The sequence below is a fragment of the Gymnoscopelus microlampas genome (assembly GCF_963454915.1).
Source record: "Gymnoscopelus microlampas genome assembly, chromosome: 15".
NCBI classification, from domain to species: domain Eukaryota; kingdom Metazoa; phylum Chordata; class Actinopteri; order Myctophiformes; family Myctophidae; genus Gymnoscopelus; species Gymnoscopelus microlampas.
In genome coordinates, this window is record NC_139952.1 from 37746651 (window position 1) to 37765157 (window position 18507).

At 42.8% G+C, this 18507-nt stretch overlaps 2 protein-coding genes across 5 annotated transcripts in view; one reads left to right on the forward strand and one right to left on the reverse strand.

The window, feature by feature from the left end:
* rxrba (retinoid x receptor, beta a) overlaps positions 1-3741 on the reverse strand; it is a gene marked incomplete at its 3' end in the record, with an annotated part of 36894 nt that extends 33153 nt beyond the window's left edge. For 3 of the 4 annotated variants that reach the window (XM_084080040.1, XM_084080038.1, XM_084080041.1), the window contains exons 1-2: positions 3624-3741; positions 1701-1883 (exon numbers count right to left, since the gene is read on the reverse strand). In XM_084080040.1, coding sequence (XP_083936166.1) covers positions 1701-1716 — 16 coding nt within the window. In that variant the 5' untranslated portion in view covers positions 1717-1883; positions 3624-3741. Of the gene's footprint in view, positions 1-1700; positions 1884-1999; positions 2173-3623 lie in introns of those variants that run through there. The other variant, XM_084080039.1, reaches the window with a different exon arrangement.
* The window catches only part of LOC311062080 (zinc fingers and homeoboxes protein 2-like), a 518056-nt gene extending 500409 nt beyond the window's left edge, over positions 1-17647 (forward strand). Inside the window, exon 7 of the transcript XR_014602459.1 lies at positions 17558-17647. The gene's annotated coding sequence lies outside the window, so the exon portion shown is untranslated. The remainder of the gene's footprint in view (positions 1-17557) is intronic.
* Positions 17648-18507: the final 860 nt, after the last annotated feature.

Below are 18507 nucleotides of genomic sequence, written 5' to 3' on the forward strand. Positions count from 1 at the left end.
GTGTTATTATCATGATTCGATTTATATTGTTTTTGCAATATCAAAATCTGCACAACCATTTGACTTTGGCAGGCAAGCAACATCATTAAGAGGTTGGTGGTCATTTAAAAAAAATCATATTTGGCGAGAAATTTGAAATTTATCAGACACTGTGGCTGGAGGACAAAAAATACAACTTCCTGCCCTATTACTGGGATAAGTACTAGTGTGTAATTTGTGCCGCCCAATATATCGATATTATATCGATATCGTGAAATGAGACTAGACATCGCCTGGGTGTCTGTCTTTTCCTTGTTTTAATCCCGTCAGCCTTATTTGATACTTTCACAACATGCTCAAAACAACACGTTGTGAGCTTGATGGGCTATTTTTGCCATTTTTGAACAAGATGTTGTCCGAATATTTACTATCCAGTAAAAAGATAGTGATATTTGATTCTGCCCATACAGCCCAGCCAAACTCTATGTGCAATATTATTTCCCAACTTCTTGTCAAGTCAATTACCAGGGACACATTTCAATACCAGGTGCATGAATGTGATAATTCCTCCTGACACCTGACCTTTTGGGGGACGGCGTGTTTGTGTGTGAATGCACAACCTCACATGCGAGGTTGTGCATGCGAGGTTGTGCATTCACACATGATTGGCATTCACACTCACGGCCATTTAAAAAAAAATGAGCACGAACGAGACGCAAGTCCTTCAATGTACGCCCATGCATTAAATATGCCTGATGCATAGTTGAGGCAGGCTAGTTTGTCCACACACAATTTCGTAAAGTGCAAAGTTATCGTGTTACAAACAGAACTGGCACTTGCTGATGGGACTGTGTGGCTGCCTGGCAGAGGGGGTGGAAATATAGACATTCAGCCTATTGATTTATTACAGCTCATCGGCCTAAATCACAATGTGACACCAGTATGGACTCTTGCTGAGGCAGCTGACAAATGCTGTGACATAGTATCAATGCGATTCCCCAGACGAAACCTTTGTTGTGCCCTGCAGTCTTGGAACTATTTCTGTCACCGTAATTTGTATCCATTACATTCCTCCACACGCTCACATCAATGTGCAAGGCTGTCATGCCATTATATCTCAATTTTTAAAATGCAGTTCGCTCTGGTCTGATACTAGTTGTTCCGGCACCGATACCAGTATCAGAAAAGTCTATGCCATTCCCATATACCACATAATTCATCACATAAGTCATTTACAATAATATTTTGAATGCTTCAGTTGATCATGTTGCACTGCTGTTTTATATATGTTTTAATTTGTATTTATTCCTAGATCAGTGGTTCTCAAACTATTTAATCTCAAGGATCACCATAACTCTGAGAGTGTACGGGTCCATTTGGTTCCATTTGTACACTCTCAGAGTTACAGACCTGGACCCGACTTTGAGAACCACTGTCCTAGATCTTTTTTAAACTACAGTTATTGGATTCGGGAAGGAGAAATGGTATCGGTACATCTCTGGTCTGATACACTTTGGATAAAAGCGCTATATAAATGCACCATTTACAGCAAAACCCTCAGTGATAAAAGTTATCCATTTTTAACTCTTAGAGTATACAAATGGAACCAAATGGACCCTTACTGGTACATTTCAGATATGTTTGCATTACTCTTCAGAGTTAATTTAACAGAAGAAACGCCAATATATCACGCAGCAGCCAGTGTTGTCATGTCGTCTCACCTCTACTGTCTCCCATGTTGACAGACAGACTGGCTGCCTGGGGGACAAGAAGACAGCCTGGAGAGGGGCGGGTCGGTAGCGACTCAAGTCAGACGTGCTTCACTCCGTCAGCGGCCCGCTACCAAACTGTAGACCGCGGACTGCGGCCCAGGGCCCCGAGGAGGTTGGGGACCAAAAACACAGCTGAAAAATTCCAACACAAGAGACACAGATTGAGAGAGAATATAGAGCTCATAACGTCAAAAAAAATAATATATCCGCACAACAAAAACAATTATTTTTTTTTGTAATCCCCTCACCTCCAACGTTGTCATATAATAACGCCCGAGCCTGTCAATGTGTCTAGTATTATTTTATTTGTAGGCATATTATTTTTCTATCAAGACAAGGCAAAGCCAGCTGATCAGCTGATCCCAGGCCTGCCAAGCAGAGCCTCGGTAACCTTACAGAGAGTGATCTATTGAACTGATCGTCCACTTCGTATCGATTACTGACCCCCAGACAGACAGTGTGAATAATACAGCTCAACACACACACACACACACACACAGACTGAAACGTCCCGTTCCAGCAGATAGGTGGAGCCCCCCCCGACCCGACGAATGGCAACAAACAAACCAGCTTTCTAGGCTCAGGGCTAAATAAGTTAGCATTAGGGCTAGCTCGTAATCAGTGTTGCCATGTCCGCTTATTAGAATAAGCGACTTTGACCTTGTTTTTCCAGTAATGTTGCTTGTAAATATTTGTAGTTGTGGGTTTTCTGGGCTTGTTTCTTGAAAGTGTAGTTGCTCATTTAGGCTTGCTTCCAAATGTTTTAATATTTAAACCAGTGGTTCTCAAATATTTGCATGAACATGTTTTGTGCCAGGGAGCATTTGTGTTATTAGTTTTTTGTTTGTTTTTTATCTTCAAAATATTCCACATTTATTTAAAGATTTTTTAATAGCAGATCTACAAGCTCACATCGCGACGCGTTGTGAGCTTGGTCATCTGCTATTTTCAAATAGCCGATGCTATTTGAAAGGTTTTAAGTGCTCATCATGTGGCCTAATAGTCTCTTCTTTAGGGCATTGGTACCCCCTGGGGGTTCCAGGGGGTCCCCAGCTAAATGATGGATAGGAACCAAATGGACCCTTGGGTCTGTAACTCTGAGTGTACAAATGGAACACTCTCAGTGTTCTCTCATTTGTACACTCTCAGAGTTAAATTAACATTGATATTATTACAATATGAATTGGGGTCCCAGAGATAGAGATGCCATTAAATGTGGGTCCGCCGTAGCCCTAATGCATGTCAAACTGGGGGTCCTTGATATTCAAGTGGTTGAGAATCACTACTAAAGCCGTAAAAAATCTTCTCTTATGGGAGTCCCTGACTTATCTTTTCAAATGGGGGTCCGCGGGCTAATAAGTGTCAATTTGGGGGTCCTTGACATGAAAATGTTCGAGAACCACTGCTTTAGGGCTCGTTACCTAGACCTGGTTGCTTAATGCGTATTTCTCACACAATCTGGCAACGCTGCTCGTAAACTGGGCTACTTTCACTGCATTCGTGGCTATAATAAATTCAGTCGCCACGCCGCCCGCCATGATGCGACACAAATAACGCGAGTGTCTCGTCGTAAAAGCGACACAACTAACTACAACCAGTGTGAAACACAAACAGTACATGTAACAGTATAGGTACATTTAACATAGCTAGCTAATGCTAAGCTAGCTATAGATGCTAAAGCTAAGCTAGATGCTAATGCTAAGCCAGCTATGGATGCATTCGCAGCAGCAGCAGCAACACGCATGCTAAGAACAAGTGTTTTATTGATGCTGCGTCATACATTATTAATCAGATGATCGGTAGCCAAGTAAACGGAATAAAACAACAACAACGCATGCAGTAAATAGACAGACAGTCTGGATTATTACTGACGTTTGTGAAGGCACCGCTTCCTCGCATGAAATGATGTGTGGAGGGACTCTCTCTCAGACTAGGCCCCGTGTGTGTCTGACTGTGTTTGTGTGGGTCTGCGCGCACGTGTACGTGCGTGCCAGACTGCCAATGTTGCCAGGTTTTGCGGTAGAAACAAGCATTGCAACCAGGTCTATGAAAACAAGGCCAAAAGAAGCAACATAATGTGTATAGGCCACATGATGAGCACTTTAAACCTACAGTGTATATACTGTACATTGGCTATTTGAGAATAGCAGATATGCTATTTTCAAAAACGATATAATAATAATTCAGATGGGGGTTAGGTTAGGGACAAACACATACTAATTTGGGGGTCCATTACATGAAAATATTTGAGAACCACTGGTTTAAATAATAGTTTTTAAAAAAATGGAAACTAGGCCAAATAAGCAACTACACTTTAGAAACAAGCCCAGAAAAACGCAAACCGCAACTACCACAAGCAACTTCACAGAAAAAGAAGCCCAAAGTCGCTTATAATAAGCCGACATGGCAACACTGGTGCGTGTCTCCCCCCCCCCCCCCCACCCACACACACACACACACACACACACACACACACACTTTGGCTCGCAGTACACGGACCCCTCCCTCCCCTGCCTGCAAGAATGAAATCGTGATGATGATGGTGTGTGTGTGTCTGGGTGATTTGACATTATGTTCTCTATCTAGTATAATGGTACAGCAGTGAGCAGTGGCTGTGGAAGTTATTGCAGGTTGTGTGTGTGTGTGTGTGTGTGTGTGGGGGGGGGGGGGGGGGGGGGTGTTGCTGATGATGCTGGTGTCAGGATGAAGTGGATGGTCCTGCTGTTGCACCTCTCATGGCACTGATGTGTGAGTGACACAAGAGGTCGAGAGGTCATTACAAGTTCACATCTCATGGCACTGATGTGTGAGTGACACAAGAGGTCGAGAGGTCAAGGCAAGTTCAGAGCTGCATTTGAAGTGCTCAGGGGGGGTTATTGACAGATAACGGTCAGGGTATTGTGTATGTGTCTTTATGGAGGGTAAACCCAACTGTTTACTGTACATATTTTTCTCTTTTTATATTATTGTATATTATTGTTTGTCTTTAAATGTCTCTATGAATTGAATACACAGGACCACAATGCAAATAAGCCCTTTGGACTTTTTTTGTGGTATCCTTTTAGCACCATTTGTATAAATCTGTACCACTGTACCTTTTTTGCAACTGTTAATAAAGTATTCAATCAATCAATCAATCAAAATGTTTCTTGCATTTTGCAAGAATATTATGTGGTAGTACTAGCTAACTCTTTAGTTATCGTGGCAAGGTTTTCTGTCTGGTTTTTTGTATTTTTTGCCACTAGAAAATACAGAGAATAGCACACCATTATTAATAGTAGTCTACTTTAGTTTCTTTATACCCTGCTTGCAAAGTGTTTCATAAAGCTAATAAAAATATACACCATAGGCATACTAATGATTACAATATTACAAAATAGATAAATTATGTGCAATATACAATTTAGGTATTTACAGTTAGCAGACACTTTTATCCACAGCGACTTAAGTGTAAGGCATGTAAGAGGCATTTTACTTATTTAACTAACATGTTGGACATTGTTAGCACAGTCTGGCAAAGAATTCCACACCAATATTTCACTCCATACTGTACTTGAATGAGAATTTGACTAATAACAGCTCTTGGATTTTGAATCATGTAACCACAAGATAAAGAAAATAATTATAACAAATTGGGGTAGAGCAATGTAATGATGACGATAAAAAAGCAAACATGAGATCAGATCTACAACATTTAAAGCCATTTAAAAGATCATACTATCCCTGATGGGAAAAGCCATTCATTAGGATTTTATTGTGACTGTGATTTGGACAATTTCAATTTGCTGATGTTATGGTACCCTCTAGGGGTAAAAAAGTGAATCACACAAAACAGAACTACAACTAGAAAGTGTGCTCCTTGGAGTGCAGATCACCGGCAGGCCGGGTTTCCTACCCAGGGCTGTGTTGGTCGTGGGTAGTGTTGGGTACCGTTTCTTTTAAAAGTACCTCATTACGTTACAGGAATCATTACTGCTGTTATATACGTATTCTGTTACATTACAGGATTACCTTGCGGCAGTGGCTCAGGAGCTAGAGTGACAGCTTGGGAACCGGAAGGTTCGGAGTTCGATCCCACAGTTAGTGTCAAAGAGTCCTTGAGCAAGACGCTGAACCCCTAATTGCCCCCGATGAGCAGGCTGGTGCCATTGCTGTTTCAAGAATCAAGAATGAGGGACCTTGTTGTTGTGTGCTGTTTATAGGCCTACTGTATGTGTCATGACATCGCAAAGTGGGTTTGTGTTTGTGCAAACACATTGCCACTCTCAAAAGACTCAAGACATCCACAGCCATCGGAGGCAACATGCAGCCAGGCTGTCTGTCGGCCTTGAGTGGAGGGAGATAGCCTTTATATCAAATACACAAATATCTGCCCATGGCTGAAGTAAGGCACAGCTTCACTCAGCTAAGGCTTGGGCCTTACTGTGCCTAAATCTGCGCCTGATGAGGCCGATTTGAAAAATGTGGGATGGCGGTTCTTTCTTGGTCTACTGGGAGTGTGCGTGCAAAGTTTGATGGCATTGGCAATCGGTCCAGCGGTGCTGGAGATTAGCTGTTCACAGAAGGTCAGATAGACAGACACAGACGGACGGACAGGGGCAAAAACATATATGGCTGACATTATAACGTTCATGTGAATTGCCTAACACACACAAACTGGTCTCGATAGCCATGTCATTGATCAGTGACTCTGGACTGGTCCATGTCATTCAAACATTTTATTGAAAATATGGCAAAATATTGTTGTGGGAAATTGTTGTGGGAAAACTGCAAGTTAATGCATATTCTGTAGATTTCGTGGAATTTGCATTAAATCATGCAAAATGGCATTTCAATTGTGTTGTCCTGCACTGTCCCATGTGAGGTTTAAATATCAGTATTGCTCTGTAAGTGTCAACTTGTTGCAGCAAGACAATATTTAATGCTTGGTGTACACAGGGTGATTCTGTCTCACCTCTCTCCTCTCCTCTCCTCTCCTCTCCTCTCCCTGAATTCCAGATTCCGATTCCAGCTACCATTCCGTTGCTGCCTAGCCTTTATTGAGTGGCAGATGGAACACAGACTCTTCTGTCAATAATACCAGAGTCTAGGGAAGCAGTAGAGAGCATTACAGCGGGAGACAGACAAATAAACATGTGTTTGTTTATGTAGTGTGTGTGTGTGTGTGTGTGTGTGTGTGTGTGTGTGTGTGTGTGTGTGTGTGTGTGTGTGTGTGTGTGTGTGTGTGTGTGTGCGTGTGCGTGTGCGTGTGTGTGTGTGTGTGCAGCGTGTATGCGTGTGTGTGTGTGTGTGTGTGTGTGTGTGTGTGTGTGTGTGTGTGTGTGTGTGTGTGTGTGTGTGTTTATGTGCGTGTGTGTGTGTGTGTGTGTGTGTGTGTGTGTGTGTGTGTGTGTGTGTGTGTGTGTGTGTGTGTGTGTGTGTGTGTGTGTGTGTGTGTGTGTGTGTGTGTGTGTGTGTGTGTGTGTGTGTGTGTGCTTGTTTGAGTCTGTGGGTAGGTTCATTCATATCGGTCAAACCGTGGGATGCTTGCATTCATCTGTGCATTTGATTTGTTTGTTTACTTGCTGACTGTATGTGTGCTTTTAACTGTTTACATCATGTGAATGGGTGGGAAGATTGTTTAATGTATTGGCCGGTGTGTATGTGTGTGTGCGTGTGTGCGTGCGCGCGTGCGTGCGTGTGTGTGTGTGTGTGTGGTTTGCGTGCGCTGTGTGAAGGATTAGGTCGCAGTGTGTGTCCACCAGTGATTAGGCCCGTCAGTGGGCCTGTTGTGCATTCACTCCGCTCATTAGCATATTAATGCTGCCTCCCTCTTGATCTCTCCCTCTTTCTCTCTCTCGCTTTCTCTCTCCTCCTCCTCGCTCTCCCCATACTCGCCCTTTCTTACTACATATTTCCCAGACCGCGGCTGTAGCTTCCTGCCGCCTGGATCTATAAATCTCACCAATTTGCGTTGCTCGTGCTGTGAAGCAACAGACCTGCGTTATCTCCCACACGGAATTTCAAAAGTGCCTTGTCCTCTTTTTCCCTCCAGAAAATGGCCTCTCCTCTCCTCTCCTCTCCTCTCCTTCACTTTTACTCTGCCCCTCACGCTCTGTCTCTCCTCTCTGTCTCTTTGTCAACCTCTCTCTCCCATTCTATCTGTCCCCGCTACCTTGCACAAGTTCTCACTCTTTATTTCCCCTTTTCTCTCTCTGTCTCTCTCTCTCTCTCTCTTTCTCTCTCTTTTTCTGTCTTTCTCTCTGCAAGTATGGCCCCGCAAGAACTTCACCAAACACAGAAAAACGCACACAGAGGCACTCATGCAGAGGATTCGAGAACACACACACACACACACACACACACACACACACACACACACACACACACACACACACACACACACACACACACACACACACACACACACACACACACACACACACACACACACACACACACACACACACACACAGGGATTCATGCACCTCCTCATTCATTCTCACTTTCCCCTCCCTCTCTCAGCCATTCCCAGGGCGTGCGTGGTACCAGTGCAAATTTAGCAGGACCCTCTTTCAGATGTCCGGTGAAAGAAGGCGACAGCCAGCCCGAGAACAGGGGAGCTGAAGTGCAAACCGGACACATTCAACTGTACTTAACACGGTGAGTGCTATTCAGCCCCTTTATGCCTCTTGCGACTCCAGCCATCCAGTAGCCACCGACCCACAGACTCTAAACTCACTCCTATACCAACACCACCTTTCCCTAAAATTCTCTGTGTTGATTTAATTTTGAGAGTCTCCTAAATCTCAACAGTATTCTGAAAAACGTGGATCAGTGGTGCTCAATCTTTTTCATGTCAAGGACCCCCAAAATTATATGTATTTGGCCGCGGACCCCCATCAAAATATTTAGTTCCAGGGACCCCCAGAAGCAAAGATTTGAGTTAAAAATGTTCGCTTTAAAAATATATATATTCAGAAGATTTGCACACATTTTCACGATTTTTCAAAAATAGCAGATCTACAAGCTCGTAGCGCGGTGCCGTGCTATGAGCTTGTATATCTGCTATTTTTGAATAGCCCAAAGTGTAAAATAATGCTTTTTAGCTCAAATCTAAAAATGACACAGTTCCAGGTCTGAATGGGTTAATTGGCACACACCAAAGATCCCCCCCCCCCCCCAAAAAAAAATCCAAACATTTACTGCACTACTTTGTAACTTTTAACCATTTAAGCCCTTATTTTCACAAGGAATTGTGAAAATGAGCCGATCTGCAAGCTCGAGCTTGGCTATGTTTTTGGAAATGTTTAAAGTCTGAAAATGTTCACCTATAATGACATGCCCCAAATAGGCATGTATCAAATCAAATATATCAAAATAATATCAAGTGTTTTAGTCTTAATGATTAGAGTTAATGGTAGCCTTTGTTAATTAAGTGGGGCCGCAAATTAATAATCTGTTGATTATTCTTTTATTTCATTAATCTGTAATTAATTTGACCATACATCGAAAGGAAAGTAATAAAGAGCAAAATGATGGTAAATGTTCATCACAAGTTATGTACAAAGACAAGCATTCACATTCTATGGGAAGTTGTAAATAGCACATGATATGTCACGAAACACATGAGTTGATTTCTGGCATTTCATTTGATTAATTTTGTCAAATGGTTAATCTGTAAATTGATTCATTATGTCAATCTTATCCTATAAAAGAGTATAACTTGATTTGGAGTCACTTTAAAGACATTGCTGCAGTCCTCTTTGCAGTTTGAAATTTTCTCTTCTTTCTTACATGAAGTGAAAGTTCCCATGGTCAGTTACCTTTGTATCTTTGACTAATATTGGCTCTACAGGTAACTTTTTAGACTCTCAGAGTCAAATTAACACCAGGCGGCAAGGAATCTCTGCTGGAATTGAAGCTTTCTTCCGGGTTCTCTTTCAGAGTGCTTTTCCTATTAATGGCCCAGCAAATGTCGCCATTTCATCTTCTACCGGTCGCAATACATTGTAATCTCAGTGAATGTGAATGAGGTTTTGGGCAGACTTTATACTTGATTTTATTACCTTAGGAAACCTTTTCATAAACACTTTATGTTTTCAATCGCTATAGTTTAAAGTCTTTTTTAAATCATCATGATATTCGTTTAGTAAATGATGGTCCCATTCATTTAAAAAAATAATGATAAAGTAGGGTATGTTTCCAGGGTTGCAGCCAATAGCATTAATTTCAGGTAGCACCGAATATAGAAAGATGGAAAACATGCTTCAAAACGTGTCTGTAGAAACCAATGGCGTCACTTTTTCCATTCTTTTTTACAGTCTATGATTAACACTCAGGATTTTGCTGTGTATGTTTTAACCCTTCTACCATGGATTTTGATCGCTTAAAGGAGCACTTTAATCATTTTCAACCTTATCTTCATATTATTGGTTCTCACTAATGCTCATAATAAGATGACAATTTTTTGTCTACTCACTCTGTGTCTCATTGAGGGGCCTTTCTCTTCCTGGAAAGTTAGCATGTTCTTGCATTAATACAAATAATAACTGTAATTGGAGCTTCGGAACTAGTCACAGCCCTCCTCTGAGACACAGATTGAATAGACATAAAATGATGCCATGATCATTAGTTAGGACCACTTATATTCTGCATTCTTTAGGGGTTAAGAAGACCCCTAAAATGTGTTGGTTTCTATTCTGGCAAGGTCACAGACAGAGAACAACGCTACTAGAAAAATATTGTGTTATTTAAAGAGGTGGTGCCATGGTTTTGCACTTTTTCTGTTTTTCATGTGTCGAGGTTGATTGAACTTCATTAAGCCCCCTGGTGGTGTTTTATGTCTTCTCTGACTATTTTGAGTTTCTTCCTGGAGGCTGAAACCTTGAGGGTCAAACGTGCCAATAGAAAAACAGCGCTTTAGTGACATAGTAAAAATAGACCCTCCCCCTCATTATCATAACACAACAGGTGTGGGCATGAGGAGGAGGAGGGACTAGGACAGGTCGGTGGTGCTAAGGTGGTGGAGGAGGTGCTAAGGTGAGAACCAGGTATACTTAATGAACTGGAGGCGTGTCCACAGAAAAACAATTTTAACACTTTTTGTACACTTTTTTGAAAAAACGTCTTCCTCCTAGTATAACCATAATACCTGATTATTATGTTTTAGGGGGGGGGATCACTGAAAATCACGGCACCTGTCTTTAATATAATGGGTCTTGACTTTGAGGCCAGCACTAAACTTGTGTTCCTGTGAGTAGTAAGCTAAAGTAATGGTAGAGGCTGTATTATGTTATTATTCTATTGGATATGGATATAAAGAGAATCAAACCATCTTCAACATTTGGAATCGATAAAGGTAACATCAAAAAATGTCAAGTGGTTAACAGGGTATTTCACTTTTAAAACAGTTGCTTGATTCAGTATATTTAGATATTTCAGACACACCTCCCTCTATAAACGCATTGAACTTAAGTCTCCATTTTAACCATATTAGACTCATTGAAAACACACATCCCTGGTTCTGGTGACTGATATTGTCCTAGAGTGTGAGGGGGCGTGTTTTTTCAATTACTTGTATAATGTTTTTATTTAATTAATTTTTTTAAAGTTTAAAAAAGGTAATTGGAAAAACACGGCCCCTCACGCATTAGTAGGACAATATCAGTCACCAGAACCAGGAACGAATATTTTAAACTAGTCTAACATGGTTAAAATGGAGATTGAAGTTCAATGGTCATTAATTAGGAGTGGGGTGGGGGTGTGTCTGATCTAATGAATATCAAATCTCTAAATATTGATTCGAGCAACATAAAGACTGTCTGCGGTGCACACAAAAGCCAGAGTAGACGTTTAAATGACCCCAGAAGTGTTTTAAAAGTGAAATCCCACTTTGAGAGCGTTTCCTATGTTAGTTTTTCCCTAATTCTCTTTCTCTCCCCTTCTCAGTCTTTCCCTGATCCTGTCTTTCACCTTTCTCACCTTTCACTTTAATCGTCTCCTGTTCTCGTTCATCTCCCTCTCTCTCCCTCTGTTCGCAGTAAAATCCTCAGTGTTATTTCATCCATTTGTAACTCAGAGAGCGTACAAACAGAACCACGTTTGTAAGCTCTCAGAGTTAAATGAACACTGAGGATTTTAGCGTGTACCTCTCTCCTCTCATTTCTGCAATCCCCCCCCCCCCCTGTAAACCATCTTTGTGTCTTCCCCTCCTCCGTGCTGTGATGTCCTCTGGAGTTCTGCAGAGGTCAGGGGCCTGATGTCCATCCACAACTCCTGCTCTCACAGAAGCACACACAAGAATTGCGTTTGGACAATCAGCCCCGGACCCCCCTTTCTGCGTTCATGCAGCGTGCACACATGCAACACCCAGGCATGCATGCATGCACCCACGCATGCATGCCACACACAGGGACGGACAGACACCTGGAGGAGACAAATGGAAGGGACCGAGGGGGGTACATGCTGACAAGCAGCATGCACACAACACACACCAACGCACACATAGTATATGAACAAGCTCCACAACAGTTGTTGTGGATGCTTGGACGGACAAAGGGACAGAAAGACCGGCTTGCGGCCCCAGCCACCCACCAAGGTTACTGAGGTCAGTTCGGGCAGCAACTCAATAGCTTCAGGGACGAGAAGAGTGAGTTTCAATCCCAAGAAATCCTCCACTTCCTCCACAGCTCAAATGGATGATGAAACATGACCGCGGAATGGTCACCATCACAGGTAGATGAACAGATAAATAAAAATAAAGGAAGAGAAGAGAAGAGAAGAGAAGAGAAGAGAAGAGAAGAGAAGAGAAGAGAAGAGAAGAGAAGAGAAGAGAAGAGAAGAGAAGAGAAGAGAAGAGAAGAGAAGGGAAGGGAAGGGAAGGGAAGGGAAGGGAAGGGAAGAGAAGAGAAGAGAAGAGAAGAGAAGAGAAGAGAAGAGAAGAGAAGAGAAGAGAAGAGAAGAGAAGAGAAGAGAAGAGAAGAGAAGAGAAGAGAAGAGAAGAGAAGGAGAAGAGAAGAGAGCGGGATCACACGCTAACTCATCCTTCCTCAGTGGTTGGTGTGACATCATGATAAACGAACGGGGTCACCACCCGGGGGTGGGGCGGGGTAGGGAGGCGAGCCCCGTCCAAACAGGGACCCCAGCGATGGTGACCTCCTACGTTACAAAAGGAGGAGAAGACTGAGTGCCCCCCTCCCACCCCGCCCCCCCCACCTCACCCCAGCCCAACAACGGCCACACGGATCAAAGCAGACAAAAGGAACCCTGAGATGATAACTCAACGGCCACGTTAGAGCACATTATGATTTAGACGCCATCGTGGCCTACAGCCGCGGCGATAAAATTAATTCTGGTGGCTGAAACTCCCTTGCTTGAATGAAGTAGGGTTTTTAAATGAAAGAAATACAAAAAAACCTGAAACGTAAAAAAGGTTAGAAAAAAAAAACTAAACACTAATTGTAATTAATCCACATGCAGCCCCCTTAATCTTACATCATACACAGCAACGTTCTCTCTCTATCTGATTTGCTCTGTGAGGCGTTGAAAAAGGGAAGAAAAAAAAATCAGGTTTGAGTGCCAGTCTTTATCCAAACGATGTGGTCTTTGCTTGAGGCCTAGGGGCCTATTCAAACCCCATGCGGCTGTATGTGTGTGTGTGTGTGTGTGTGTGTGTGTATGTGTGTGTGTGTGTGTGTGTGTGTGTGTGTGTGTGTGTGTGTGTGTGTGTGTGTGTGTGTGTGTGTGTGTGTGTGTGTGTGTGTGTGTGTGTGTGTGTGTGTGTGTGTGTGTGTGTGTGTGTGTGTGTGCGCGCGCGCGTGAGCCCACCATTGAGATGTAGTGCAGCGTGGTCCAGCAGAATGGCAGCATTTCAGAGCAAGAGACAGAAAGCTCCCTTTCCCTCTTTTACAGTTAATAGACTCCAGTTCGGGTACAATACATTCTGCACTGAATGGTGCACAAATACTAACAAATTTGCCGGAAAAGTAGTTGCCCCGAAGATTGGGTAACGGTAAAAGCTGAAATAAATAGAAAACTTAATTTCCATATGTACCCTGAAGAATAGAGCTGTACATTATATTTAGCTACAAAAGTTTAAGAAAATAAAATAAAAACTTTGTTTTCTTTTTCCCAAAGTTAGGTGAAGTTTACTAGCATTGTGAACGAAAAGCCCTGGTAATAAAAAATAAAAAATAAAATAAAATAAAAACCTCCATCCCATAAGTTTCACACAAGAGCCTCTTCAAAGGATATCAAAGTTGGGGTAGTTCTTCCAACTTCCTGGCAAAAAGTCCAATGTCAATCATCCTGGGTTAGACCTATGACTGCAACTCAGTGGAATCATGGCACCATATTTGAAATCACAGAACTCACTGGAATCACGGCTTGAGAAGAAATCCTCATCTCCTCGAGGCCTAACCTCAACCCAGCTATTACTACAACCCAACTAAAGTTTGTGTGGACAACTCTAGTGACTAAATCCCAACACAGTTAAAATGACTAAAAACCCAAAACCCACTGCCAAGCTCCACCATAATGATGCCTTCATAAAAAAGTGTGATTAGGACAGAATATCTAAATACATATTGAATATTTAACCATAGCCTTAGCAATATCAGCTAAGGCTAAAAGAAAAAAAGGAAAAAAGGAAAAAAGAAAACTAAATAAAATATCACAGCCTATATTAAAAGCTATTGTAACCCTGTGTGGGCTGGACACTCACATACAGTGAATGATGGAGAAATAACTATCGCACAGACCATGTGGTATATAAACTAAAGGTTAAAAAAAATAATCAGATAAACCTCAGAAAAGGCAAGAGGAAAGGGATAAAAAAGCTCCCGACATCGGGGTCCAGGGTTTGGACCCGATGAGGCCTAAAAAAAAAAGTTTTCTGAATCCTAGAATTAGTGTAAAACAAATCCCTTCCAGTCACAGACATTTGGGTCCTTACGTCTATACGGCACACAAACATCCTCTTCTCTCCTCCAGCCTTGGCTTGTCATCCCGTTTTAGGCGAATCGCTGTCGACAGTCGCACTTGTCCTACACCTCCATCTTTCACTCTCCTCTCTCTGTCTCTCTGTCTCTCTCTCTGTGTGTCTCTCTCTGTCTCTGTCCCTCTCCTGTCCTGTCCTCTCCTCTACCCCTGCATCCTTCACCCTCTCCGTCTTCAACTCCTTCTGCCTGCTTCCTCCTGCTGCTTTCACATTTCACTTCACTCGCTCCCTCACGTTTTCCCCGCCCATCTCTCTCTCTCTCTCTCTCTCTCTCTCTCTCTCTCTCTCTCTCTCTCTCTCTCTCTCTCTCTCTCTCTCTCTCTCTCTCTCTCTCTCTCTCTCTCTCTCTCTCTCTCTCACACACACACACACACACACACACACACACACACACACACACACACACACACACACACACACACACACACACACACACACACACACACACACACACACACACTCTCTCTCTCTCTCTCTCTCTCTCTCGCTCTGTCTCTCTCTCTCCTCATTTCATGCAGGGCTGGGGTTACCTAAGAGACTGGCCCTCAATGGAGAAAATCTCCTTTGGTACAATGAACTGGGTGAGGGGCAAAGGGGAGGAAGGGAGAGAGAAGGGGGGGGGGGTCCAGGGAGAGAGAGAGAGGGGGGGCACTAATGGGAGAGATAGTGATGCAGAAGCAGGAGGGAGCATGGAGAGAGAGGGGGGGCTCTGAAATCCAAAATTGAATAAGTGGGCTGCGCTTGTGTGATTTCGCTGCAATTGGTCAGTTGTTTGGCGGTTGCCTGTACCCCCCACACACCCCAGCAAACACACGCACACGCACACACACACACACATTATGCCCAAGCACACGCGCACACATACACACGATCCAGGTGGCCCACTGCACTGACAATGTTCACCTCAACTTTTTTTCAAGCATCCTACAGTTGAGTCTATGGCTTTCCCAGACCAGTTTTCTAGGCAAATCAGTGTAAATTTGATTAAATACACTTAGTTTTGTTACTATATGCTGCGGTCTACTGTTATTCTAAGTTGCTGTCTAGTGTCTACTGAAAATGCCTCATGTTGACTTTACTCTTACGCAGTTTATGATCGGAATGCTGGCCTTCCATTTTTGCATTGTCTACAATTTTCACAATGTTCTGACAGAACATCGTCTGACAGGCAGTTAAGCTCATAAGCGAATGCAATATTATGTTATGCCACCTTAGAAAGCAAATACAATACAATACATGAAGTCAAATCCTCCATTAGCTTGTTGGCCACGAGGACACCGTTTCAGACCATCTCAATAGCGGCACTGGAAGTTGTTCAAGAGGCAAAACATTTTGTTGGTTTGTATGCTCACTCTCAGCGGGGACCTGCAAAGACAAGCACAGAGGATCACAGCCGCCTTTACAAAGATAAAGCCTGTGTGTGTGTGTGTGTGTGTGTGTGTGTGTGTGTGTGTGTGTGTGTGTGTGTGTGTGTGTGTGTGTGTGTGTGTGTGTGTGTGTGTGTGTGTGTGTGTGTGTGTGTGTGTGTGTGTGTTGTGACAGTGTAAACTCTTGCTTCCTTTTCACCATCTAGTCCCCCTTTCAAGCACAATTAATTACACTGTCCAACGTTTGTCTTTGGTCACAATTTCTGCACATGAGGAAAATGGACACACACAGACAGGCGCACGTGTTCACACACACACACACACACACACACACACACACACACACACACACACACACACACACACACACACACACACACACACACACACACACACACACACACAACCTTGTCTTGGCGGTTAGTTACTGATTAGCGGTGAAAAGTCTCACAGTTCATTTTCCTCCTTCACCTCAATGATGCTATTCTATTCACCATTTGTTTTCCACGTTAGCAAACAGCCCCCCTGCTGTTCGGCACTGTGTCTTCAGAGCTGTTCCTCCTGGTTCCCCTTTCTCCTTGGAGGATGTGAGACAACAACAGAGCTAATAAAAGAGATAATTACGGGCAGCCCCGCTGATGAAGTTACCATCCACTCCTACGCCTGAGCTGTAAAACAAAACATAAATACAACTTCTTTTGTTACACGCCACTTTTTCTCCCTCCCACCCCTGTCCCTCACCCTGGCACTCTTTGCCACCTTGCTCGTTATCTCGTCATCCCGCTTGATCATTCTAGATCACAGCTATAGGGTGATCGGACAGGTCTCGGGCAGTGGTTCCCAGATGGTGTGCCGAGGCCGCACACCGGTGTGCCAAGTTCAAGTGTGCTTTGGGACTTAGTGACAACCACACATTATCAGGCAAGAAATAGAGGATATGCGTGTGACATCATCAAACCCGGAAGTTATGCAGGAATGCCTCCTGAGTGTCAAAAAAATACTTTCTGGCCTTGACAGCCCATGCCCAAGCAAACAGAAAAGTCATATCTGATTGCATTAAACAACATTAAACAATGTTAAACTCACTTTGCATGTTGCTTTGCCACTCGATTTGCCACTCGATGTGCCATTCACTTTAAGCATGCGCATATCCTCTATACAGCTACACAAAAAGTTAGTTTTATTTACTATATCAGTACTTTGAGTGCACTCATTTCCCAATACGGAACCAAATTCTATACCCTAAAACATATATTCTAAGCACTTTCAACCTGGTGTCCCTGTTTTTGGGCAGGTAATTATACTTAATAAAAGAAAAACATGTTATTGTGCAAGAAAAGGAAGAAGCCAATAGGCTTATTTGGAATCAATTTCCTTACTAGGAGAGATCATTAAATAACATACATATTGACGCTGTTACTATTCAGGACTCAAATTCAAAAATAGCAAAACTATAGCAGATCCACAAGCTCAAAATGTGTTGCTTCGCGCCACGTTTCGAGCTTGTAGATCTGCTACTTTTGATGCTTTTGTGTGACGCTGTAGTATGATCAAGTAGGGCGTTAATTTATGAAAAACACTTACAGTGAATCAGTGATAAGTGTTTTTTGCTAACTATCTGTCCTTGTGCTCAGGATCATTCCTCGTCTGCCTGCCTGCTCACTTGCCTGCTAACCTTTTTTGCAGATTGCAAATATTCATATTCATTCATTTGGCACAATACACCACACTACATGTACTGTACACTCCGGCTATGTGTAGGCGGCCAGGTCGGTCCCTGTAGGTCTTCCAGTCTATTTATATGCCGTTTTTGTTATTGATTTGCAAATGTTATTTTTGCCTTCTTGTCCACCTACCTGACCTGACCTTGGGGTCACTCTGGTCAACAAAGTATATACTAGGTAGGGTTTGAGTGGTTAAACTTATACCCTATTTTCTGTGTATCATTTCAGGTTGTGCAGGGTGTAATATGCATGTATGGGGTATAGCTTGACTACCGTATGCAATTTGACACTTAAAATGTAAATGTAAAAACATAACAATAACAATTTCTTTACAACCATAGCCACCACACTGGTTAACATACTGCCCTCTCATTCTGGGCTATATGGCGTAAAGCCAGTGGTGTAAAGTAACGTTGTGTATGTCTTGATGAAATGAATTAATAGGATCACAATTGTGCTATCCCAGGGGTCTTCAATATTTTCAGGCCAAGGACCCTAGCTGAGAGAGAGATGAAGCAGGGACCCCCTACTCTATATTGTATAAAATTGTGTTTCAGATTAAAGTTATTTTTTTTACTTAGTCTGCTCTTTTTTCCCTCTACACCTATAGCCTCTTTGCCAAAAATTGCCAAAAATAGCCCAAAATAGCTCTCAACGCCTCGCAGCGCAGCTTCTAGATCTGCTAT